The sequence below is a fragment of the Acomys minous genome, assembly GCF_964271855.1.
Source record: "Acomys minous genome assembly, chromosome: 6".
NCBI classification, from domain to species: domain Eukaryota; kingdom Metazoa; phylum Chordata; class Mammalia; order Rodentia; family Muridae; genus Acomys; species Acomys minous.
Genome location: NC_140487.1, coordinates 123685679 through 123710168, shown reverse-complemented (window position 1 = coordinate 123710168; position 24490 = coordinate 123685679). Strand labels below are relative to the sequence as shown.

General features: G+C 47.6%; 1 protein-coding gene across 1 annotated transcript; it reads left to right on the top strand.

Annotated features, from left to right (window-relative positions):
* Positions 1 to 669: 669 nt before the first annotated feature.
* On the top strand, positions 670 to 21612 carry LOC311599742 (carbonic anhydrase 6-like). Its single transcript, XM_084785730.1, has 8 exons — positions 670 to 830; positions 3568 to 3747; positions 6551 to 6699; positions 7752 to 7844; positions 11336 to 11405; positions 15089 to 15246; positions 18018 to 18129; positions 21229 to 21612. The coding sequence occupies exons 1-8, from the start codon at positions 758 to 760 to the stop codon at positions 21246 to 21248; spliced, it is 855 nt and encodes a 284-aa protein (XP_084641856.1). The 5' UTR covers positions 670 to 757; the 3' UTR covers positions 21249 to 21612.
* Positions 21613 to 24490: the final 2878 nt, after the last annotated feature.

Below are 24490 nucleotides of genomic sequence, written 5' to 3'. Positions count from 1 at the left end.
TATGTTCCCAGTTACCTACAAGGCTCAGGGGTGGGAGAGTGAAGTGGGGGGGGGAGGGACCACCCTGAGCCATTTTTTTTTCTCTCTAAACCTATTTAGTTTTATTTCACATGCATTGGTATTTTGCCTGAATGTATGTCTGTATGAGGGTGTATTAGGTTCCCCTAGAAGTGGACTTAGAGACAGCTGTGATCTGCTGTGTGGGTGCTGGGAATTGGACCTGAGTTCTCTGGAAGAGCAGCCAGTGTTCCTAAACGCTGAGCTATGTCCCCAACCTCCAACAGGGATGTTCTTATGTCCACTCTGGGACAGGCAGGAAATACCAGCTGGAACCTGGCAAGGTTTGCAGGCCCTGGTGGTTCCCTCAGCAGCCAGGAGAAAGGGCAGATGAAATAATACCCTGTTTCAGGGTATACTGTCCAGGAAGCCCCTGTTTCTGGGTACACTGTGCCTCAGGCTCTTCACTCATCACTGAAGGGCCACAATGCCTGCACTGTGTGGCCCCTGGACCGAGTTTCCAAAGATGTGGAACAATCAGCCATGGGCTAATTGGCTGTGGTAATGCCTGGGGAGGAGGTGAGGCACGTGCACACAGCACCATGTCAGAAGGGCCATTGTGGGGAGGTGTTATTGTTCAGTGGGTGCAGCAAGGGCGGATCAGCCAGCTGGACCTGGGAAATTGTTATTTACAGTTTCTGAGCTTTTAAAAGAAGTGCAGCCCAGAGCCTGTCCTGCATTCACAGCTACAGCATCTACCATGAGGGCTGTGGTGACCATGGTGTCCCTGTTCCTCCTGGGCATTCCGGCACTGTGTCAGTGGAGCTACTCAGGTAAGCCACCTCCTGGCACCTCAAGACAGAGTGACAAGGCTGCCATCTGTACTCAACATGGGTCCTCTGTTGGGGTCGGCCTGCTCCTTGTGGGTTCACATTTGTTTTGCTATCAATGAAGAAGCAAATAGACTTACAACCCTGAAGGAGGAGAGGAGACAGCCTTTTGCCTCAGCCCGGCTTCCGTTGGCGGCTTTAAAAGCTTTTCCACTCAGGGCTGGCGTGGTGGCGCACACCTTTAATCCCAGCACTTGGGAGGCAGAGGCAGGTGGATTTCTGTGAGTTTGAGCCCAGCCTGGTCTACAAAGTGAGTCCAGGACAGCCAAGACTACACAGAGAAACTTTGTCTCGAAAAACCAAAACAACAACAACAACAACAAAAGCTTTTCCACCCAGTATTGGCTGCTTCAAGAACCCACTTCTGAGTGTGAAGCTCTTATTGGTGTCAGAATATGTGACAATCGAGGTGTCTGGAAAGGACACCCATGGCCTCATAGAGACTGCTAGACCACAGACAGCCTCCTCCTCAGAAATGTGCCCACTCACTGTTCCCCCAGGATGCCTTGCCTCCATCAGAGCCTACTGACCTTATGACCAGTCAGCCTTTCCAAGGAGAACTATAGAAGAATCTTCCCACTTGTATCTTTATAGAACCATGTTGGGGGTGGTAGTGCCTGGGGGTTGGGGAGGCTGGAGGCTGCTGGAATGTGCAGGAGGCCAAACTGTCACTGGACACAAATTTTCTCTTCATGGTCCTCTCCCCTCATACAGGGACTCATATTCAGAGTGGACTTTAGGTCCTAAATCAAGGCTCAGAGGGCAGCTCCACCAGTCATCCTATTCAGAGAAGGGTCCCACGGCTGCCTGGGAAGATTGGGGTTTTCCGGTGTCAACCTGCAGCCTTATCTACTGGCAGTGAGTGGTTCAGAGGTGACAGAAATGGAGGATTCAGATGGCAAATCCTTGTCTTCTTCGTGGTGTTTGAGATTCCCAGACTGAAGGTCTCCCTCTCACATGCCCCACAGCGCCTGGAACAGGGGGGCTTTTGTAAATACCTGGTAGGTTCCCCTAGCCCTGGAGGCCAGCCTTGTGCACTCTTGGCAAGCTCTACTGCTGAGCTATGCCCCAGGCTCCTTCGCATTATCCAAAAGTCCGAGACCCAAGGTGTTTGGATCAAGAACTGGGCTGTGTCACAGGCTTCTTTTTTCTTTTTTCTTTTCTTTTCTTTTCTTTTTTTTTTCCGAGACAGGGTCTCAGAGTCCTTGGCTGTCCTGGACTCGCTTTGTAGACCAGGCTGGCCTTGAACTCACAGCGATCCACCTGCCTTTGCCTCCCTCCCAAGTGCTGGGATTAAAGGTGTGCGCCACTGCACCTGGCACAGACTTCTTAATCTTGGCATCTTGCCTCTAAGAAAGAATTGTTTTAAAAATTGGTTCTAATTACTATTATTATTATTTTGTGTTTTTTTGAGACAGTTTCTTTATGTTATCTTGGCTGTCCTGGACCAGCTTTGTAGACCAGGCTGGCCTCGAACTCACAGCAATCCTCCTGCCTCTGCCAGCCAAGTCCTAGGATTAAAGGTGTGCACCACCATGCCTGGCTGGTTATAATTATTGACTAGGATGAAAATAATCAACTTCTCTGTTGATTGCACACGAAGCAGCCCCAACTTGAGCACCGTTCCTAGAGAAAGCTATGAGCTCATTGAAAGCTACTCTTTTTAAAAAGTTTTTCCTTTAAGATGTATTTATTTATTATATATACAGTGTTTTGCTTGCATGTGTGCCTGCATGGCAGAGAAGGGGACCAGGTCTCATTATAGATAGTTATGAGCCTCCATGTGGTTGCTGGGAATTGAACCCAGGACCTTTGGAAGAGCAGTCAGTGCTCTTAACCACTGAGCCATCTCTCCAGCCCAAAAGCGTCTCTTGAAGTGTCCTCTATTGCAACAGGCTGAACAGAGCCAGGCGTGGTGGCTTGCCCTTTAATCTTAGCAATCAGGAAGCAGAGGCAGGTAGATCTCTGTGAGTTCAAGGCCAGATGGGACTACATAGAGAGACCCTGTCTAAAAGCCAAAACCAAGCCAAAACAAGTGGCTTAGCAAATGTCCTCAGTGCTGTGGGGCCTCTGTCATCTGCAGTGACTGGCCTTCACTACTGTGGCCTCACAATTATTAACTGTCTCCTGAAAGAAGGACTTTTCAACCTTCCTTTCCTCCCTCTCCTCCCTCCCTCCATCTCTACCCCTACTCTTTTCTTCTTCTTTTTTTTGAGACAGGGTTTTTCTGTGTAGCCTTGGCTGTCCTGTAGAGCAAGCTCGTTCTTTCTTTCTTTCAGATTTCTTTTTGGGAGGATTGGCTTTTTTTTTTTTTTTTTTGAGACAGGGTTTTTCTGAGTAGCTCTGGATGTCCTGTCCAGGCTGGCCTCAAATTCACAGTGATCTGCCTGGCTCTGCCTCCCTGAGAGCTGGGATTAAAGACATGTGCTACCATACCCGGCTAGCTCTGGTTCTTAATGCCTGTAGCTGCAAAGGACGACGGGAGCCCCATTGCCACACTCCGAGTCCTCAGCTTAGTGTGGAACTCTCCTGGCTTGTCTTCTGGAAGTCCTGCTTCTGTTTCCAGAAGGATGCCCTGTGGGTCTTGCCCCCAGGAGACCCTGACACCGGCCTGGTAGGAAACCTCAGAGGAGGCTCAGCTGGGCAGTTCTGAGCTGGGCCCCACTCTCTCCTGTTGCAGGGGATTACCCACAGTTAAATGAGTGGGCTGAGAAGTACCCTACTTGCGGGGGACAGAGACAGTCGCCCATCGACTTGCAGACGAGGAAGGTGAAATACAACAAGTCCTTGAGGCCCCTGATCCTGGTCAACTATGAGGAGGAGGAGCTGGCGTTCCCCATGACTAACAACGGACACACAGGTAAGAGGTGCTGGTGGCCTTAGAAGTCCACATGGGAAGCAGGTAGTGCGCATGTGTGCCAGGAGCAGCCTGCACAGGGGCCGGATTTTCATGGGCTGAGGGAGAACCTCTCGCCTTGCACATGCTAGGCAAACCTGAGGAAGGCTGGCTACACTTGTCAGCCTTCCTCGCTTTTAAGACACTCTGGCTGGGCTCAGGGGAGGATGACCCTGAGCTCCTGAGTTTCCCACTTAGGCTTCCTGAATCTGAGCTTATGCTACCTACCATGAACAGTTTTCATAGAGCGGGGAGGGGGTGGGGATATCAAACCCAGGGCGCAAGGCATGCTGGGCAAGTACTCTCCCTCAGCCCCGCTGATGGTCATCTGAAGGCAGCAAATGTTCAGATGCCTGTTGTCTGACGAGATCCAGGATAAATTGTCGTTCCTCACAGAGGGAGCAAAGGCTTTCGGAAGGTGAATCCATTTTCACAGTCTGGAACCGTTAGTAGGTGGATCTGCGGACAGAGAGATCTGGGCCTGGGCTTTTCAACAGCACAGCCACAGGCTCCGAAGGACAGCTCCTTTCCAAGCTGCCTGAGCAGGACTGTCAATGGGGCAGGATGGAGACAGCCTGTCTCCTAGAAGCTGAGAGCTGGGAGCAGGAAGTTGCTGGGATCTCTCTTGCTGCTCCTGCAGTGGAAGGTCCATTGGGAAGCTCAGCGGGGTCCAGGTTCCTGCCTCCCATTCGCTCTGACAGAGCTGACTCAGCAACTTCCTCGTTTATAGTTTCTTCTGTTCTTGAGAAGTGAGCTTTTGCAGGTTCTAAATAAAACCGTGTTCTACAAAGGGGCCGTTCACGTCTTCACGCCTGGATTAGCGTGTTAAGGTGATCTAATCACAGCTCCCAACTCCTTTAGATGATTTGGGGGGAAAGAAAGGGACATCCCAGAGAGGAATGTTTGCATCCACAGGCACCTGTAAACACTTTCCAATTAATGAGGGAAGGAGAGAGAGAGAGAGAGAGAGAGAGAGAGAGAGAGAGAGAGAGAGGAACTTGTAACACTCCTCACTTGTGGAGATCAAGGATGAATCTCAAGACTTACTTTCCTTTCACCATCTTGTCAGATATAGGAAGCAAACTCAGCCCAAATGCCTTGCCAGCAAATTTCTCTGCTTCGAGTCATCTCAGTGGTCCCACCGCCATTTTGGTAACTTTGAATAAGAAGACCGTGGCAGCAGGGGAGAGCGTTTGTTGCTTGCATAGTCCTGAATCAGATCTTTTTTTTTTTTTTTTTGGTTTTTTCGATACAGGGTTTCTCTGTGTAGCCTTGGCCATCCTGGACTCACTTTGTAGACTAGACTGGCTTCGAACTCACAGTGATCCGCCTGCCTCTGCCTCCCCAGTGCTGGAATTAAAGGCGTGCGCCAGATTTCTCTTCAGATTGTACAAATCTTTCGCCTTTTACTGAATCAGATCCTTTAAAAAGCCCTTTGACCCACTATTACTGAGTGTGTGTGCTAGCTGTGTACGTGCACAAGCCACAGAGCACCCACACCAAGTTGCCAGGCTCAAATGTCAGACGCTGTGATCTGCTGGTCATCCCGCTGGTTCAGATCTTTCTCTCTTTTGAGTCAGGGTCCCGCATTGTAGCCTCGACCAGCTGAGAACTCATGATCCTCCTGCCTCAGGATCCTGAGTGCTGAGATGGCAGACAAGGCTCAAGATCATCTCTTTCATCCTATCCTGGAGACCTAGGCCTTGTGCCTGTGTGACAGACACCCAGCAGCTGAGCTGTATTCTCAGCTCCTAAATTAAACTGTTTTGTTTGATTTAAAACAGGGTCTCCTGGAGCCCAGGCTAGCCTCCAGCTGCAGGTGCAGCAAGATTAGCCTCAAATTCTGATGGTTCCATCTCTACTTCTTCTGTGCTGAGCTTGAAGCATGTGACAGCATGGCCGACCACAGTACCTTACTGTCTTTTTCTAGTCATTCTCTGGTGTCACTACCCAGTTTTACTCTTGCTGAGCTCCTTCCAGGCGACAGAGACAGTGAGATGAATCTCTGCATCATTTGATACAAGTCCTGGCCCTGTAGTAAGTCTGGAGGGCATGTGGCAGAAGGACCTGTTCATTTTTCCTCTGGCAAACAAGCCTCACAATTTAGTGTTAGAATCTCCGTCAGTTTAGGTCCTAAACCAAGCAAGAGCTCACATGGTCCTGGCTGGCTGTGTAACTTGGTTTCTTGTCCTCTGGGGACAAGCTGAGCCACAGCATGGTGTGTGGTTAGTGACTGGATGTAGGTGCTGGGTTCTCAGCCCAGCTCTGTCCCGGCCCAAGGAACCACAGGAAGTTACTGAATCTTCCCCCTCCCACAGCAGCTTCCTTGTCCACAAACAGCCCAGCATGGTGCTGCCTCCAGTCCAGCAGAGCTGGCCCTTCTGTGGGCTAGCTAACAGGCTCATGCGGAAAGCCACGAAGCCATGTTTCAAACTAGCAATCCTCCTGCCTCAGCCTCCAAGTGCTGGGAGTATAGGCATGTACTATGGACAATATTTTTTCTGAGCTTTCCCATTTTATAGGACCAACCAGCTGGATCTGCTGCACTGGAGTCTCCCCTCCCCCACAGCCTGTTGGTTCTGGACAGAGAGGTGTCCTAGCACCCATCTTGACTGCTCTGTGTCCTGTGCACCACTCCCCTTGCCTTTGGGGACAGCACTCTCATCCATCTATAACACCTTGGGTTGTCTTGGGTGGTGGGTGGGAGGTGACCAGGGAGCTGTTACTGGGAACTCTGAGTGTCCCTGTGTTTTGTTCTCTCTTGCAGTGCAGATCACCCTGCCCGACAGCATGCACATGGTAGACTCTGATGGCACTACATACAAAGCTGAGCAGATGCACTTGCACTGGGGAGGAGCGTCCTCAGAAATCAGCGGCTCTGAACACACCATTGATGGGATGAGACGTGCAGTGGAGGTCTGTGAGGACTCTAACAGGGTTCACGTTCCTTCAAGCTCCATCATCACTTTTATTTTTATGAATATGTGTTTGTATGTTTGTGTTATGTAGGTGTCATGTGTGTGCACATGCATGTGAGTGTGCATGCATGTATATATGCATATGTGTGGAGACCAGGGGTTAACACTGTCTTCCTCTATCACAGTCCAACTGTTGTTTTGAGACAAGCTCTCCCACTGCGTCTGGGTCTCCTCAGCTAGCTAGACTGCCTGGCCACTGAACCCAGGGATCCTTCTGTCATGGCTCAGCATTTAGATTACAGGCCTGCACTGCTTGCCCAGTTTCCCTTGGAGGGTGCTGGGGATTGAACTCTGTTCCTCATGCTCACACAGCAGGTGCTTTACCAACTGAGCCGCCTCCCAGGCTCTGCTTTCCTTATTAAAATAGCCAATATGACTCTGTGAAGTGGTGATGGCTCAGTCACCCTGTGGTTGATTTTGTTTTTGATTTATTCAGAAACTACTCCCTGGTCTCTGCTCTGTAAGGGAATGGAAACGGGATCTCTCTTCTGGGAACTCACAGCATGGCAGGCGTCTCTCGCCTGGCTGGTGGCAGGCTGGCCTCTGTTTCATCTGAATTCGTGTGTTAGAGCTTTAGGGTCCCTCTTGGCCTGTGTCCATCATTGGGCTGATTTCAGGCTTACTGATGATTACAGAGGCTTCCTGAGGGAGGAGCCTTCACTGCTCACTCTCTCCTCAAGCCCTGTAGAGGCCTGAGGAGGGCACAGTGGCCTCATATGATTCAGCCTCTGCCAGGAGGGAGGTTGGTTCAAGGCAAACCAGAACCACCATCTTCCAGAATCCCACTTTCCCTCTTTACAGTCTCAGGGAATTTTCTGGTCTTGGCTGCTGGGACCTGTAGCCTGCATGGGAGGAGAGAGGTCAGGGGTGTGTGAGATCGTCTGGGGCCTCAGCGGGAACAGCTCACGTTCTTTCCTTTTTTCCCCTTAGAATCCTCTAAGTGTTCGATGTCCAGATGACCGGCCCTTGACTGCTTTTTCTCACTCACAGATTCATGTTGTTCACTACAATGCAAACTACGAGAGCTTTGAGAGAGCCATGGAGCAATCTGACGGTTTGGCAGTAGTGGCGTTCTGGATTGAGGTAGGCTGCAACTACACATGTGTGTCTGCAATCGGGCTGTGCCCTCATTGTGTGACTGTCACATGCCCTTCAGTGTCTCTCTCCATCCCTTCCTAAGCTCAGAATTGCTGGGAAAGCTCCCTTGGTGGAGGGCTGACCATTTCTCCAGCCCTTGGTCACTCCTGTGTCATGAACCATGGGACCCTGAGTAATAAGGTGACTGAAAGACCTGGTATCCCAGAAGGGTTGGCTGGACACAGGCTGCTGAAATGGGCCACGTGAAGCCTCCAGACAAAGGCAACAGTGCGGCGATCTAAGAGCGACCACAGGATGGACGTAGGGATGGGTGATGAAAGTAGCCAGGAGGCGGCTGGAGAGATGCTCAGAGGTTCAGAGCCCTGGCTGCTCTTCCCAAGACTCAGCTTCTGGTCTCTGCACTCACATGGCTGTTCACAACCAGTTCCAGGAGAGCAAATGTCTTCATTTGCCTCTGAGGGCCCCAGACTTGCACATGGTGCACGGACGCACATGCAGACAAAACTCCCACACATAGAAAATAAATGAATCTAAAAAATAAGTTCAAAGTAGACAGGAATCTAATTTTCAAAAACTTAATGTGAACCTGGACAAATTTACAAAGAAAATGAAAAACTCAGTGTTTCCATAGTGTCTCAAAAGATAAACACAAAGCTGTTGTGGTGGTGCAAAGCTGTAAACCCACACTCAGGAGGCTGAGGCAGAGGAGCACAGATATTAAGTCAGTCTGGGCCAGACAGGGAGATCTTTTTTGTTTTCCTTTGAGACAGGATTTCTCTGTGTAGTGACAGTGAGATTTTGTCTCCAACAAAACACTGCAAAGGAAGATAAAAAACAAAACCATGCAGCCCACCTCCCAGCATGCAGCACGGGCTAGCAGCACGCAGTAAGTTAAGATGGTAGAATGTCCAGTATGCATGAGGCCTAGAGGACTCCCCCACCCCAGGGCCACTCTGGTCCCTGCCCCTCCTGGGGTCAAACAGGAAGATTCTTCAGGACCACGTTGGTCAGGAAAAATAAGGAGCTATTCAAGCTGGGCAGCAGAGAGGACTAGGTAGAAGTCAAGGCCCCAAGCCAAGGACCAGTCAGTGAAGAAAACAAATGTGATCACATGGTCAGAAACTGACAGCACTCATAGACAGAAGAGTGCGAGGCCACAGTCCAGCAACAGGGACAGCAGCCAGTCAGATCTCTACTGGGGAGACACCAGAGAGACACTCAGAGGGGCCATGAGTGTGCGCTGAGCTTCTCATGTGTAGAGCGTCTCTAGAAAGACAAGTCACAAGGGGTTTGAGACTAACCTGCTTCCAATTCACAGTGGCCACAGATCTACAACTGTCCTTAGGAATTCAGGCTAAACAGGAAAAGTGACAAATCTCAGAGTAGAGGCCCTCAGATCTCTGTGAGTTCAAGGCCAGCCTGGTCTGCAAAGCAAGTCTAAGACAACCAAAGCTACACAGAGAAACCCTGTCTCAATGTCTCAAAACACCAAAAAAGAAGAAAATAAAAGAAAAGTGACATTTAAGAGCCAGGTATGACTGAGCAATGGTGGTACATACCTTTGATCTCAGAAGACAGAGACAGGTAAATCTCTGAGTTCAAGGCTAGCCTGCTCTACAGAGTGAGTTCCAGGGCAGTTAAGGCTACATACAGAAACCCTGTCTTGAAAACGAACAATGGAAAAACAGCCAGGTATGGTGTACATGCCTTTAATCCCAGTTTGAAGCCATCCAGGTAACTTAAAGAGTCCCAGGCTATCCAGGGCAACATATTGAGACAAAAAAGTGACATTTAAAAACCAACCAGAGCCAGGTGTTGGAGATCACACAGGTAATCCCAGCACTCAGGAAGCTGAGCCAGGAGAGCTGTCAGTTCAAAGCCAGCCTGGCCTACGTGGTGGGTTCTTGGACAGCCTGAATTACAAAGGCAGACACCAAATAAATAAATCAATAAAAATTAAAATCTAAAAATATCAAGCTTAGCTGAGATACTAACTGCTCAACTCTGTTGGGGAGGCATAGTCTGCAGATTGAAGACAGGGAAGTACCTAAACAAATGTACAGACAGACGGACAGACAGACAGACAGGCAGACGGACAGACAAGAAAGCATCCCAGGGCAATTGTAAAAGATGGGAATCCAGATTTGCTTCCAGATATTATCAAATATGTCCATGATTCAAGAAACAAGTTTCCATATCAGAGAAACAGGGAGAGACAGGGAATGGAGAGATGCAGCTCAATCAGGAAAGTGCTTCCTGTGCAAACATGGGGACCTGAGTGTGATCCCAACAGGCTTGGTGGCACATAGGCATGTGGATGTGCACACACACACACACACACACACTGAGAAGACAGAGATAATAGTGAGATAGCTTGGTGGGTAATGTGGATTGTGATTCAAGTTTGGCAACCTAATTCAACCCCTGGCAACCACTTAAAGGTGTAAAGAGAACAATTCCACAGAGATTTCCTGCGACCTCTACCCATGTGCACCACGGTCACGTGTCCCCCCGGCATATACAAACAGTAATAATAAAGTTAAGAGAAGAGATAAGGAGAATAATATGAATAATTCACGTAACCTATATGAAGGAGGAAAGAAATCAGCACAATGGGCCCGATAGTCTGCTGTGATGACGTGTGCTGTAGTGCTGCAGCCGGGAAGCAGAGCAGAGACCTGCAAGTCTGAGGCCAGCATGGTCTAGGCAGAGAGTTCTAGAGCAGCCCAAGCTACACAAGGAGATTGTGTGCCAGGTGTTAGTACTGCAGGCCTTTAATCCAAGCACTGGGAGGCAGAGACAGCTGCCTCTATCAAGTTGACGCTAATCTGTTCTTCATAATGAGTTCCAAGACAGGAAGGAAAATCTTTTCTCAAAACAAAACAAAACAAAGCAAAACCAATATCAAACCTAAACCAACCAAATTAACCACAGAAAACAACAATAAACTATGCCTTTTACACCAAAAGCAACTTTTATTTTCTTCTTTTAAAAAAAAAATCAGGGCTGGAGAGATGGCTCAGTGGTGAAGAGCCCTGGCTGCTCTTGCAGAGGACCAGAGCTCAGTCCCTAGCACCCACATGATAGCTCACAACCTACTGTGACTCCAGTTCCTGTGGGTCTGATGCCCTCTTCTGGCCTCCATGGGTACTGCATGCAGATGGCTCACATACAGACACACAGACAAACTCTGATACGCGTTAAAAACAAGTCAATGAAATGAACTCTCATATGAAAGAGTGTCCTAGCAATAGGGCTACAGGAGCAGTTTTGCCTAGGACTTCATGTCTGTCAGAAGCTCTGAGGACAGAGCCCAGGCAGTTGATAACAAGGAACAGTCCTCTTGTCCCTCCTTCCACAGCTGAGACGCTGCCTCCTCGCTCTCTGCTCAGCCTCCCAGTCAGGAAACCAAGCAGCTGGTGTGGGGTAGTGGGCCAAGTTCTCCTCTGTACCGAGTGCTCTGTGCTTCTCCCCAGATTGACAATTACGCTGAAAATACTTACTACAACAGCTTCATTTCTGAGTTGGCCAACATCAGGAATCCAGGTAAGGAAAGCCGCCAGGAGGAGAGGGTTGAGTGTGGGGTGAGAAGGGAAGCCACAGCCCTTCTGAGGGAGGCGGGGTCCCTCCGGCTGAGGACACTCGTCCTGGCCTCTCTGCTGTAGCTTTAGGAGGGAAACATACCTCTGAGAAGCCTGTTCCCAAGTTCTTGTGCATTGCCCTCCTCAGCTCCCAAGTGTGGATACCTTTTTAACAGATAAGTTGACGTTTATTGTGCAATTTTACCCCCAACAGAACATGTAGCAATTATGGAGGTATATGAGGTAAGAAAATCAAAATCCCAATTAGAACACCGGAAATAATTAGCTCTAGTTACAAATGTCACTTATAATTAAAAATATTGAATGTTGCTGGGTGGGTGGTGGCATATGCCTTTAATCTCAGCACAGGCAGATCTCTGTGAGTTCGAGGCCAACCTCCTCTACAGTGTGAGCCCCAGGGCACCCAGAGCTACACAGAGAAACCCTGTCTAAGAAAAAAAAAAAAAAACCACACCAAAAGAAAAAATGGAATGTTTAAAAAACTCTTATAACATTTTAGGTTCCTAAAAGAAATGGCTCAACACTTAAAAAACAACCTACTCTTCTATATAAATTGCTCACAAAACATTTTTTATTCCTTTTTATTTTTTATTTTTGGTTCTTTTGAGACCGGGTTTCTCTATGTAGTGTTGAATGTCCTGGACTCACTTTGTAGACCAGGCTGGCCTTGAACTCACAGCGATCCACCTGCCTCTGCCTCCTGAGTGCTGTGATTACAGGTGTGCACCACCACCGCCCGACCTGTTTTATTCTATATTATACTATGTATTTTAGCTTTGTTAAGATAGCCCTAGTGGGGAGCTGGAGAGATGGCTCCAAGGTTAAGAGCACTGACAGCTCTTCCAAAGGACCCGGGTTCAATACCCAGCACCCACATGGCAGCTCACAACTGTCTGTAACTCCAAGATCTGACACCCTCCCACAGACATATGTGCAGGCAAAACACCAATGCACATTAAAAAAAAAAAGATAGCCCTAGTGTGTATGATGTCTACAAAGTACAATAAAATAGGAATTATTCAGAGAAGCCACAAGGCTCCATCAATAAAAATATTAGAATTCAAGGGTTTGTTGCAGTTTCTCCACAAGTATTCATCATAGAAAACAGTGTTGGCTGTGACATGTCATTCTGGATAAAAATAACCACTTGAAACACCTGAGGGAAATGTTATTTAGCTGATGGAAGAGCTACTTGCATTATCAGCCAAAGGGCATGTGTGTGTGTGTGTGTGTGTGTGTGTGTGTGTGTGTGTGTGTGTGTGTGTTTAGAGGAAAGAGTTGACATCAACCATAAAGGGCAAAAATAATACCCAATAATTACTTTTTTTTTTTTTTGAGACAGGGTTTCTCTGTGTAGCCTTGTCTGTCCTGGACTCACTTTGTAGACCAGGCTGGCCTCGAATTCACATTGACCCGCCTGTCTCTACCTCCCGAGTGCTGGGATTAAAGGCGTGCACCACCACACCCGGCACCTACTTTTCTTATATTTCTTTTTTCTTTTTTTTTAAATGTCTTTTTTTTAAAGATTTACTTATTTATTATGTATACAGTATATATGCGTGCCCACCAGAAGAGAGCACCAGATCTCATTATAGATGGTTGTGAACCACCATGTGGTTGCTGGGAATTGAACTCTGGACCTTTAGAAGAGAAGCCAGTGCTCTTAACCTCTGAGCCATCTCTCCAGCCCTATATTTCTTTTTTACATATACACTTATTATTACACATAAATAAATTAAGCTACATACAGCAGGAAGAACCACGAAACAATCAGGAATTATATAAATGTTACATTCATAGTGATTTGGCTATTTGTATTTGGCAGACTTGGTGAAAACATCTTTCCTATATTGGTGAGTCTAAAATTGGGAATGAAAATCATTATCTATCATATCTCATCTCTATTAACTTAAAACATGTATCTGGGGCTTAACCCCCAAACAACTAAGCTTCATTGTAAGACTAAACCATCTGGTCTTCAACCCTATCAGAGACTTCACCACTTAATTTTTAATGGTACAGTTTAAAATGTTAGCTGTTACATTTACACATTAGAGGCCACTGGCATGACCCGGCCTGTGGGGTTTGACTAAAACTCGGGAGGAAGATCACTTGTTGAGAATGCAAGACACAAAAAAGGAGAGCAAGTCTGATTGATTAAACTCTCAAACTTTATTAGTCAGGCAGCAGCTTTTATAAGTCAGAAGGCAGGGAAGCATATTGCTATAGCAACCCAGCTGCAGGCTAACCTCAAACACAGGGAATTCCAGGCAGAGTCATAATGTCCTGCCACATAGGGTATCTGGCTCCCTCTTTGTCTAGTCTAACTGCTAAACCATAACAGGGTCGCTCCATCTCTATCTGTCCCTAGTCTAACTGCTGACCCACACCAGGGTCAGCTACTTTCTGGTGAAAGGCAAGCTCTGGGAAAGAAAGAGACTTAAAGGTGCAGACTTGGACAAGATGGCTGAACATTAGCCATATGGCCTATTGTCCCCAACACTGGCATTCCCAGTAGTATATTAAATTTTGGGAAATATAGGGAGTACTTTAATTGTCACAATGATTGGCCTTGTCAGTTTGACTATTGAAGGCAGTAAATTACCAAAAACTTTGCTTTTAAGCTTCCATTGCTGGCTGTAAGGGCTGTGCTAAGTATGGATTTTTTTAAAGATATTAATGTGTGGGGGTGTTTGTTTGTGTGCTCAGGCACACCCCCAGAGGCCAGAGCCTGCATGCTCAGTTGTTAAGAGAACTTACTGCTTTTGTAGAGGACCTAGGTATGACTCCCAGGACCTACACAGTGGCTCACACCTGTCTGTAGCTCCTGATTCAGGGATCTGAAGCCCTTTTCTGACCTCTCTGGGCATCAGGCATCCACGTGGTGTACATACGTACATGCTGAGAAGATACACATAAAAATAAAAATAAAATTATAATCGTATTCTGTATGGAGAGTGAAGAGATGACACAAGAGCTTTTAGAGACAGGGTTCCTCTCTGTAGCCTTGGCTGTTCTGGCCTCGCTTGGTAGACCAGGCTGGCCCCTAACTTTAAGGGATCTGCCTGCCTGTCTCCCAAAGGGTTGGAATTAAAGGTGTGCACCACCACCCCTAGCTCTAGGTGACTCAACAGTTAAGAGCACTTGTTCTACAGTAATTAGGACCAGAGTTTGGCTGCCATCTGACAGGCTGAGTGTCCACAAATGCCTGTAACTTTAGCTCTGATCCCTTGGAGATGGAGTTACAGGCAATCTCAAGTCACCTGACATGGTGCTGAGACTGCACTAGGGGCTTCTGGGAGAGCAGGACATGCTCTTAACCACTGAGCCATCTCTCTAGATTCTGGGAATCAATTTAAAGCCCAGGCTGGCTTTGACGTCATGGGCAGCTTCCTGCCTTGGTCTCCCAGGTGCTAGGATTACACGTGTGCACTGCAGGCCCAGCTCCCTGCTCTGCTCCCATCCACAGAGCAGTAAACTGGGGGAAACATGTTTGCACTCCTCGGCTTCTTCATTCTTTGGCTTAGGTCAGGACACTGGAACATTCCATACCCTGAGGCAGAGCCTGAGCTGTCCCTCCTGGGCAGCAGAGCTCCTTCCTACTGCATTCCCTGCCTTTTCCCTCAGGAGAAACCACAACTCTGAAGAATGTTAACATTCGGAACCTGCTGCCTCAAGACATCCAGCACTATTACACCTACCTCGGCTCGCTCACCACTCCGCCCTGCACAGAGAATGTCAAGTGGTTTGTGTTTCAAGATACCACCAAGCTCTCCAAGGCCCAGGTAACAGCAGCGCCCCTTTATCTAAGCCTCCCCTGACTGTCTGGCTAACAAGGACTCTCCCAGAAGCCCACCTGACTCCTTGGTGTCTGCCACATACAGGCCTCAATCTGGGTTAGTTAGATTTCTGCTGCTGTGATGAAACCCCATGGCCAAAAAACCGTGGGGAGGAAAAGGTTAATTTGGCTTACATTTCCATAAACCTGTTCATCACAGAAACTCAAACAGGGCAGGCTCCTTAGGCAGGAGCTTATGCAGAGGCCATGGAAGGGATGCTGCTTGCTGGCTTGCTCCTCATGGCTTCCTCAGCCTGATTTCTTATAGCTCCCAGGACCACCAGGTCAGGAATAGCACCACCCACAATGAGCTGGGCCCTTATCAAGCAATGAGTAATTAAGAAAGGGCCCCACAGCTGGGTCTTGTTTGTTTGTTTGTTTTTCGACACAAGGGAGTTCTGTCCTAGGCCCTGGGGCAACTAACGTTCTAGCATCCGACACTATGCTGCTCTCTGTCCTGTTAACACACAGCTTTCTATTCAGCCTTTATAAGATGAGTGAACTTTATTTGTATTTGGGAGTGTCTGAGTGTATGTCTGTGGTGCTGGGGTGTGCATATGTGCACGTGTGCATGCGGGAGCCCGTGGAGGTCCGAAGAGGCCGTCAGATCTCTTGGAATCATAGGAACTTATAGGCTGCTGTGTGGGTGCTGGGAACCAAACTGAGGTTCTGTGAGACCCAAAAGCATTCTTAACCAGTGAGCCATCCCTCCAGCCCTATGTTCAGTTTTTAGAGGAGAATTCTTCTACAGGTCACCTTTTGTCTTTCAGAATAATAAATAGTCCAGCTACAAGAATCAATCAACCAATCTCCCTCCCTCCCTTCCGCCCTCCTTCCCTCTCTCCTCAAACCATCCATTGCCACCACCTCTGTCTCCTCCTCCTCCTCTTCCTCTCTTCCTCTGCCTCCCCTCCTCTTCCCTCTGACAGGGTCTCACTCTGTAGCCCGGGCATCCATGGCAATCCTCCTGCTTCCTCTTCCTGGATGAAAGGCTCACAGGCATGAGCCTCCAGCCCGGCTCTAAGTGCTTCTAGACTTTAGTAATAGACAAGAACACATGGGGACACCATATGCTTTCGTGGAGTTGAATATTCTGCAAACACTACTGAAGCTACAAGGCAAATCTAATATTTCTTCAGACTGATTATTTTCCTTAGAAACAAATCTTCCTTTTCATTTAACTTGATTTCTCTTTTCCTGGAGAATATGGAAAAGGCATCTGTTAGGCAAGGACTCTCCCACAAAAACACAGTGCTCTGTAGGCTGGACTGTCCCCAGATAAGTGACAGAGCAGGAGTCAGTTGTCTTGGAAGAATGCTCCTTAAATCTGGATCTAGAAGATTCTACAAGTGACGTTATTAGACAGAACTGAGCTCAGGCTCATTCACCTGTCACCTCAGCAGAGGCTGAGGCAGGAGGATTGAGAGCTCTAGGGCAGCCTTGGACACACAGTAAGTTCTGGACTGCCCTGGGATACAAAATAAGATAGTTGTCAAACAAGCAAAACAAAACAAAACAAAAAACCCAAGGCTCAGATGATAGCTTGGTTTTAGGAATACTTGCCTAGCCTAGCAAGGCCACGGGTTCTATTCCCAGCACTGTCAGGGAAAATCTCAAAGCACACAAAGAAGAAGACAGCGTGAATGGGAGTCATCAGTGTGAGACTTACAAAGATGCCGGACGGGGGAATTACCAGACAAATAATGTAAGTGTGCCTGATATGTATAAAGAAATAAGAGATTTAATATGGGGAAATGACAAAAAGCACAAAATGATCAAAAAAACAAATGAGATTTTTAAAGAGGAAATTTTGTGTTTCTCTGTGCAGCGTTGGCTGTCCTTGAACTCACATTGTAGACCAGGCTGGCCTCGAACTCACAGAGATCCACCTGCCTCTGCCTCCCAAGTGCTGGGATTAAAGGCATGCAGCACCACCATCTGCCTGGTGGCATAAAACCATATTAACCCCAATTAACAATTGAATGACTGGGTTTAACAGCATGTTAGATTTAATTCAAGAGACTCTTAGTAAATTGGAAGACAGAGGAAGGAAAGTGGTCTAACCATGGCACAAAGAGATGCAGGTGCAAATGTGCAATTAAGCAAAGGGATGAAGGGTAGAGTAGAAAGAGCCAGAAGATGTCTCACCAAGTTCCAGGGGAGATCTAGCTAGGTGTGGGGTGCATGGCTTTAATTCCAGCACATGGGAGGCAGCAGCAGTCATAACGGGGAATCTGAGGTTAGTCTGGTCTACATAGTAAGTTCCGGACTAGCCAGGGCTATGTAGTGAGACGCTGTCTAGATGTAGTCACAGAGAGAGGGCAGGAGACTCAAAATCTTAGAGGGAGGGAAACAAAGGGAGAATCCAGACTTTTTTGCATGCAGCAAAAAGCACTTCTCAAGGATGTAGACAGAATATATTTTAAGAAAAACAAACACTGAACGCACCATGGTATATTTCTGTTACCGATGGATTTTTGTTCTGTTAACCAAATACTCATATAAAAAAGAGGACACAAGTGTGTGTGGGATGACAGATGGAAGGGCAGATGAGTGAGACCTGAGGTCACAACTGGCTGACCACTCAGAACCGCTGGACCTGAGGTTTCCTCGCAGGCTCTCACTGTCACACAGATCCTAGCTCCTGTCCAGTCACTAGCTGAATGCTTTACATTTCCCAGTGCTTCCCCTGCATAATTCACCTTCTGTTGTCTGCAGGTCATGAAGATAAAGAATTCTATCAGAGATCCCAACAACCGGACCCTTCAAAATAATTATCGAGAGACCCAGCCCCTCAACGGGAGAGTCGTGGAAGCCAATTTCCAACGATGTGAGTGGCATCAACTCTTACTTGTTATGTGTGATCTGTAGTCCTCAGTGTCCGTCCCTTTTCATCCTGGTGTCTTCTAGCAATAGAGGGAAAGATGGCCATTTCCAGGCAGGGATGCTCACACAGGCCATGTGCACAGGTCAGGAGAAGGTGGGAACACCCATTTCTCCCATCTCATTGAGAGCAACAGAGGAGGCACAGAATGGTTTGTAGCCTCCCTGATCTTGACAGTTGGTGGGAGAAACTGCTGCCCTTGATGTCCTCCCTCCTCTTCTGGGGCCCAGGGGACACTTGCTTGCAGAGCTGCTTCCTGGCCTGGGCTCACTTCATGGAGGACTATAAAAACAGAGGGACAGGGGTTGGCATCTGAGAACCCTATGCTGTGAAATTGTGTGTGTGTGTGTTTGTGTGTGTGTGTGTGTGTGTGTGTGTGTGTGTGTGTGTGTGAGAGAGAGAGAGAGAGAGAGAGAGAGAGAGAGAGAGAGAGAGAGAGAGAGAGAGAGAGAATCTGGGTTCTTAGGCCTCTCTGTAGGAAGGCGCCCCTACTGAGTGTCTCAAGCAGGAAAGAAAGGCAGGGCTTGGGAAGTGCAGAGGTAACCAAAAAGCAAAGAACTACAGTTTAATGTGCATTCTAAGTCTCCAGCATACCGTGTAGCAGGGGAGTCAAAAGCCAAAGAATAAAAGAGAACAAAGGCAGGGCAGGAGAAGGACAGGGGACCTGAAGCTCCTGAGGGAAGGGGCAGGAGAGTGGCCAGAAAAGGACTCCCAGAAAAGGCGACCCCCACGGGAGAGCCTGGGGTTTAAGGCCTGGGTTGTAAAAGAGAAGGAGACGTCTGCGACTGTGGATCCCGGTTACAGTAAATATCCTGAGATATCAAAGGGCCAATCTGGATGTAGGAGGACTCAACCTTTGTCCTCCAATGTCCCACAAGAAACCAAGTGACAAAGGTACTCCAAAACCTCTGTCTTCTGAGTGAAGGCTCAAGTTACCTTTACTGAGCCCAAGTGAGGCTATTTCCCAAGAGCCTGTCCCTTGCTCTTCCTGTATTACACATCAACTCCCAGGTGTCGTGTTACAAGTCACACCTCTGCCCACCCACATGCACGTTAGGGCCCATTTAACCCTCAGCATTTTACTCCCTGGTACATTTATTATTTTCTCTTGTTGTTTCTCTTCCCATAAAGTGACAGCAGATGTAACGACAGTGTCTGCCATGCCGGACTCAGAGTTGCCTGTGAGGATTCCTAGTCCTAGAGACTTGGTCACGTGGTTACGTGCTTCATGGCATTTAGACCTAGGCTAAGCAAAGAGTGTTAGACTCATTCATTGGCCTATCTTTTTTCCCATGATTTTCCATGTTCCATTTTCCTTTATACAACTTTTTACTATTCTTAAAAAATATTATTATTATTTACTGTTTTTGCAACACGAACCACCAGAGCATTTGGTGTTTCATATCCCAGATGCTCTTTCCATGGGAGACTCTCCAACTTACCCTCAGAAGAGCGCACATGTCCTAGACAGTCACCCGCACTAGGATGCTCCCTGCAGTGGAGCCTACATGTCCTCCTGGTCCTCACGCTGAACCCCCTGTGCCTGGTGCCTGCCTCCCCTCCCAGTGGGCATCAGGAGGTCCTTTCCCCTCACTTCCACCATGGGACCTCAATTACTGTGCCCTGTGCATAGAACGGATGCATTTTGCTTTTCCTTGAGACACGGATTCCTGTAGAGCCAAGGGCAGCTTCACTCAGCAGCTGCATGACCCACAGTGTCACACAGTTCTATAGAATCCCACCCCTGTTGGTCATATTAACTCACAGGAACATTCATGTGATCATTTAACTGACCATATGAACTAATCATACAAGGGAAGCCAAGGAATCAGAAGCACACAGGTTGGAGGACTTGGGATGTGACTTAGAGTTAGTACATGTGTGAAGCTCTGGTGTGCTTCCTCAGCAACACACACATGTACGCACACACACACACACTCACACACACATACACGCACACACACATACACACATGGGAAGGAGCTATGTCAGGCTACTCTGCATTTCCTTTTTCTGTAATTACTTGCAAGTTTGATCTTTTAAAACTAATCTTTTTCTTAAAGTGTGTGTGCGTGTGTATGTGTGTGTGTGTTTTATGTACACATGTGAGTGTGGGTGTGGAAGCACAAGGCCAACACTAAATCTCTTCTTCACTTTATTTATTTTTGAGACAGGACTTCACTATGTAGCTCTGTCTGGAGTGCAATTTCCTGTGTAGACCAGGCTGGCCTCAAACTCACAGGTATACACGAGTTTTGTTGGGATTAAAGGTGTGCACCTCATGCCTGGCTCTTCAATATTTTCCGTTTCTTTTTGAGATGGGGTTTCTCACTGGAGCCTGAGCTCACTGATTCGGTAGGCTGTCTGTCTCCATCCCCCTAGGCCCAGGGTTTCAGCAGCCTGCCACAGTGCACAGCCTGCACATGAGTCCTGAGATCTGCTCCCTCAGATCCTCATCTTGCATGGCAGGCCCTCTGTTTTGGAGAGCTGAGGAATCCTTGAGTTGACTATGTAAAGAAGGGATGAGGCCCTGAGTGAATGTGTGTTGTCTGCCCTGGGCACAGCCATGTCAACCAAGTGCCCCAGACCCATGGCAGTGGGCAAAGCCCTCCCCAAGTGAGGGTCAGAGGAATCAGTGTGTGCAAGGACTGAGCATTTCTGGGATTCTGGGCTGTGTGTAGTAGGTGCACAATTCACCTGATCTCAGGTCTCCTGTGTGTGTCTCCTTGTTGCCCCAGGCAGGTTTCCAAGCCATGCAGGGCATGGCGCTTTGTCAGCGCAGTCATCTCTGTAACCCTGTAATAAATATTTTAATTCTCTCTCTCTCTCTCTCTCTCTCTCTCTCTCTCTCTCTGTATGTTTCTGTCTCTCTGTCTCTGTCTCTCTGTCTCTGTTTCTCTGTCTGTGTCTCTGTCTCTTTCTCTCTCTGTTTCCTGCCCCCCTCTCTTTTTTTCTCTGTCTGTGTCTCTGTCTCTCTCTGTCCTCCCCTCCTCTCTGTTTCTCTGTCTCTGTCTCTTTTTGTCTCTCTCTCTCTCTCTCTGACAGCGCTGGGTTGCCATCCATGAGAAGAAGTAAGCTACATCAGATAGCAGAGAAGGCATGCGGATGGGACGACGTCGCCGATGGAAACAGACTTGGCTGGACACGCAAAGGGATGGAGCCTTCCACAGTCTCCTGTCAATCATTCACTTAAATTTAGGGCCTGGGGATGCAGCTCATGATAAACAGCTGGCCTTGACCCTGGGCTTGATCCCCAGGCCAGAGAAAGGAAAATCATTCACTTTGATCTAAGTTACAAATCAGCCTGAACTTCCCTGTAGCATTTAGATGTAATAAAGTGATTTTGGAAATTTTCATTTTTTAATTTCTGTGTTACTATTCTTCTGTACCAGTTTGTTTTTTAAAAATTAAACTCTACTTTTAATTTTATGTGTGTGTTTTTCCTGTATGTGTCTGTGTATAGTATGTGTGTAGTGCCCCCCAAAAGGCAAGAAGAGGGCAGTGATTCCCCTGGAACTGGAGTTACACGTGGTTGTAAGCACCACGTGGTGCCAGGAATCAAACCATGTCATCTGCAAGAGCAACAAGTGACCCTAACCACTGAGCCATCTCTCCAGCCCCTTGTGTCCCTTCTTCTCCTTATTCTGAGGGACAGTGACGGGGATGCGGAGATCACACGGGAAAGTGCATTTCTTTCTTTCTTTCTTTTGTTTGTTTGTTTGGTTTTGTTTTTTTGAGACAGGGTTTCTCTGTATAGTCCTGGCTGTCCTGGACTCACTTTGTAGACCAGGCTGGCCTTGAACTCACGGCAATTCTCCTGCCTCTGCCTCTCAAGTGCTAGGATTAAAGGCATGTGCCACCACGCCCAGCCTTTTTCTTTTTTCTTTTTTTGAGACAGGGTTTTGTGTAGCCCTTGCTGTCCTGGACTCACTTTGTAGACCAGGTTGGCCTTGACCTGACATCAATCCACCTGCCTCTGCCTGGCATTACAAGTGTGTGCCACCACACCTGGCGCAGGGGCACGCCTAATGGTGGGCAGGTGATGACTTCATCTGTTGCTAGGCAGCCTGGGGCGGGTGTGCTAACACAGCTCAGCTGGAAGGATGGAGTGGGTGGGGCAGGTACACGCAGAATATTGTGGGATGCAGATACTTAAGTAAGACAGTGCAGGGACCATGTAACTTTTCTTGTTCTGTGACACAATATCTGACAAAGCAACTTAAGGAAGGAAGGGCTGCCTCTGACTCATTGTTTTAGGGCTGCTGTCCATCATGGCGCAGAGGCACACAGCAGGATTGAGACGTAGCTGTTCACTTCGTATCTGCAGTCAGAAAGGGGCAGAGACACATAGAGAGCGAGAGAATGATAATATGTTGGTGCCCAGCCTGCTTTTAAATTAGTGTCAGGGCTCGAAGTCATGGAATAGTGTGACTCACACTCCTGGTGGCTCTTCCCTCATCGGTTAACCTGATTTAGAAATCCTGTCAGGCATGTCCAGAGACCTGCCTACCGGGTGATGCTAGCTCCTGTCAAGTTGTCAATCAATATTAACTGAGGCAGGATAGACAGGGGAATTGTGGGGGCACGGGAGGGAAAAGCTGGGGTGTAGTTGAAGCCTCTTGCTCACTGTTGGTGCCTTGGTACCTGGGCTGGAACCCAGGGCCTTATCATGCCCTCCTCATGCTCCACCACCGAGCTACGCCTCTGCCTTGATCCACAGACAATAAAAAATTTTTTTTTGAGATTTATTTATTTTTATTTCATGTGTGAGAGTGTTAGGTCAGTGCAGTGCCTGCTGAGGCCAGAAGAGGGCGTGCTTCAGCCTCCGGGGTGCTGGGACTAAGGGTGCAAAAGACTCAGACTATTGCCTTAAAGAACACAGCAAGGCCAAGCTACACTGTGCTGCTGAGAGAGATGGAGACCCACACCTAATGAGGGTCTAGTAAACTAAATTATGTTGCCCTCAGGCGCAGCAGGGTCAGCACAGTGGACAGCCATACTAGGAGCTCTCTGCCCCCTCCTCCAGATGAAGACAAACCAAGCAAAACAAATCTCCCACATGGGACAGGGATGTCACAACATACAGAAATGACTAATGGGCATAGCTGCAAGCCCCATGGCCTCAGGACAGCTGATCCCAGCACCCCAGCCTGTCTTCAGAACCGAGGTCACCAATGTCCCCTCCTCCTGCTGGAGGCTCAGCCAAAATGGAAGAAAAGACTGGGGCAGAAATGTCTGCCTGCTGGGGGCCCCTGAAGTAGATGCATGCTGAACACACACCCTATTAATGAGCTCCATATGTCCTCAGCTCCATCAGGACTGTCTGTCTCTATGGCCGACTGAGACAGGAGTGAGGCCCCGAGGAGGGACAGGGGGGCCCACAAGCATTCATCAGTAGCAACTGGCCCTGCTCTGGCTTTGTGGTTCAAATTCATGTAGCTGCCGCCCCCCCCCCCCCTCCAGGGAAAGAAAAACTCAGCTCAATGGCACCTCCTGGTGTCTGACAAGAGCAATTACAACACTACTTGTGGAGCCACTGTGGACTGCTGAATATGTTGATAAGGCAGTTGATATTAGAAATAGCCAAACATTTTCAGATGTTTAGTAAGATGCTATGAATATTTAGACATATTTTTATTTTAAAAGATAAGGCATGAAAAATCATGATTCTTCAGCAAACCCTGGTTGTGGTGATGCATGCTTGTAACCCTAGCACTTTGGAGACATGAGGCTTTGAGGATTAGAGCCTCAGGTCATCCTTGGCTACTTAATGAGTTCTAGGCTAGCCTGGACTACATGAGACTTCCTCCCTCTCAATAATACATATAAATCACCTAAGAAAATGGAGGAGGAGGTAAAGAAACCCAACAACATTTTTTAAGAGAAGCTTTGTTTTCTTATATTATATATATATATTTATATTATTACACACATATAAAATAAACTACATACAGCAAGAATAACCATGACCAGGAATTGTATTAATGTTACATTAATAGTGTTTTTGGCTATTTGTATTTGGCAACCATGAAGAAAACATCTTTCTTGTCTTGGTGAGTCTAAAATCCGAATGTAAACCAATATCTATCATGTCTCATCGCTACCAACTTAAAACATCTATCTAGACCTAAAAACATCTTAACTCCTAAACAACTAAGCTTAATTGTAGAATAAACTATCTGTTCTTCGAATCCATCAGAGACTTGAGAAGGAATGAAATTAATTACCTGAGTAAATAGGAAATGCAGGTTAGCATCTACCAAAGTGAAAAAGACAACATGACAGAGACAATTTGCTGCCTGAACAA

Excerpts from the sequence above, each read along its gene's own strand:
- LOC311599742 (XM_084785730.1), top strand. The coding sequence starts at position 758 with ATGAGGGCTGTGGTGACCATGGTGTCCCTGTTCCTCCTGGGCATTCCG. Across the intron at positions 3,748-6,550 it reads GACTAACAACGGACACACAG|TGCAGATCACCCTGCCCGAC; the intron begins GTAAGAGGTGCT and ends TCTCTCTTGCAG. Across the intron at positions 7,845-11,335 it reads TAGTGGCGTTCTGGATTGAG|ATTGACAATTACGCTGAAAA; the intron begins GTAGGCTGCAAC and ends GCTTCTCCCCAG.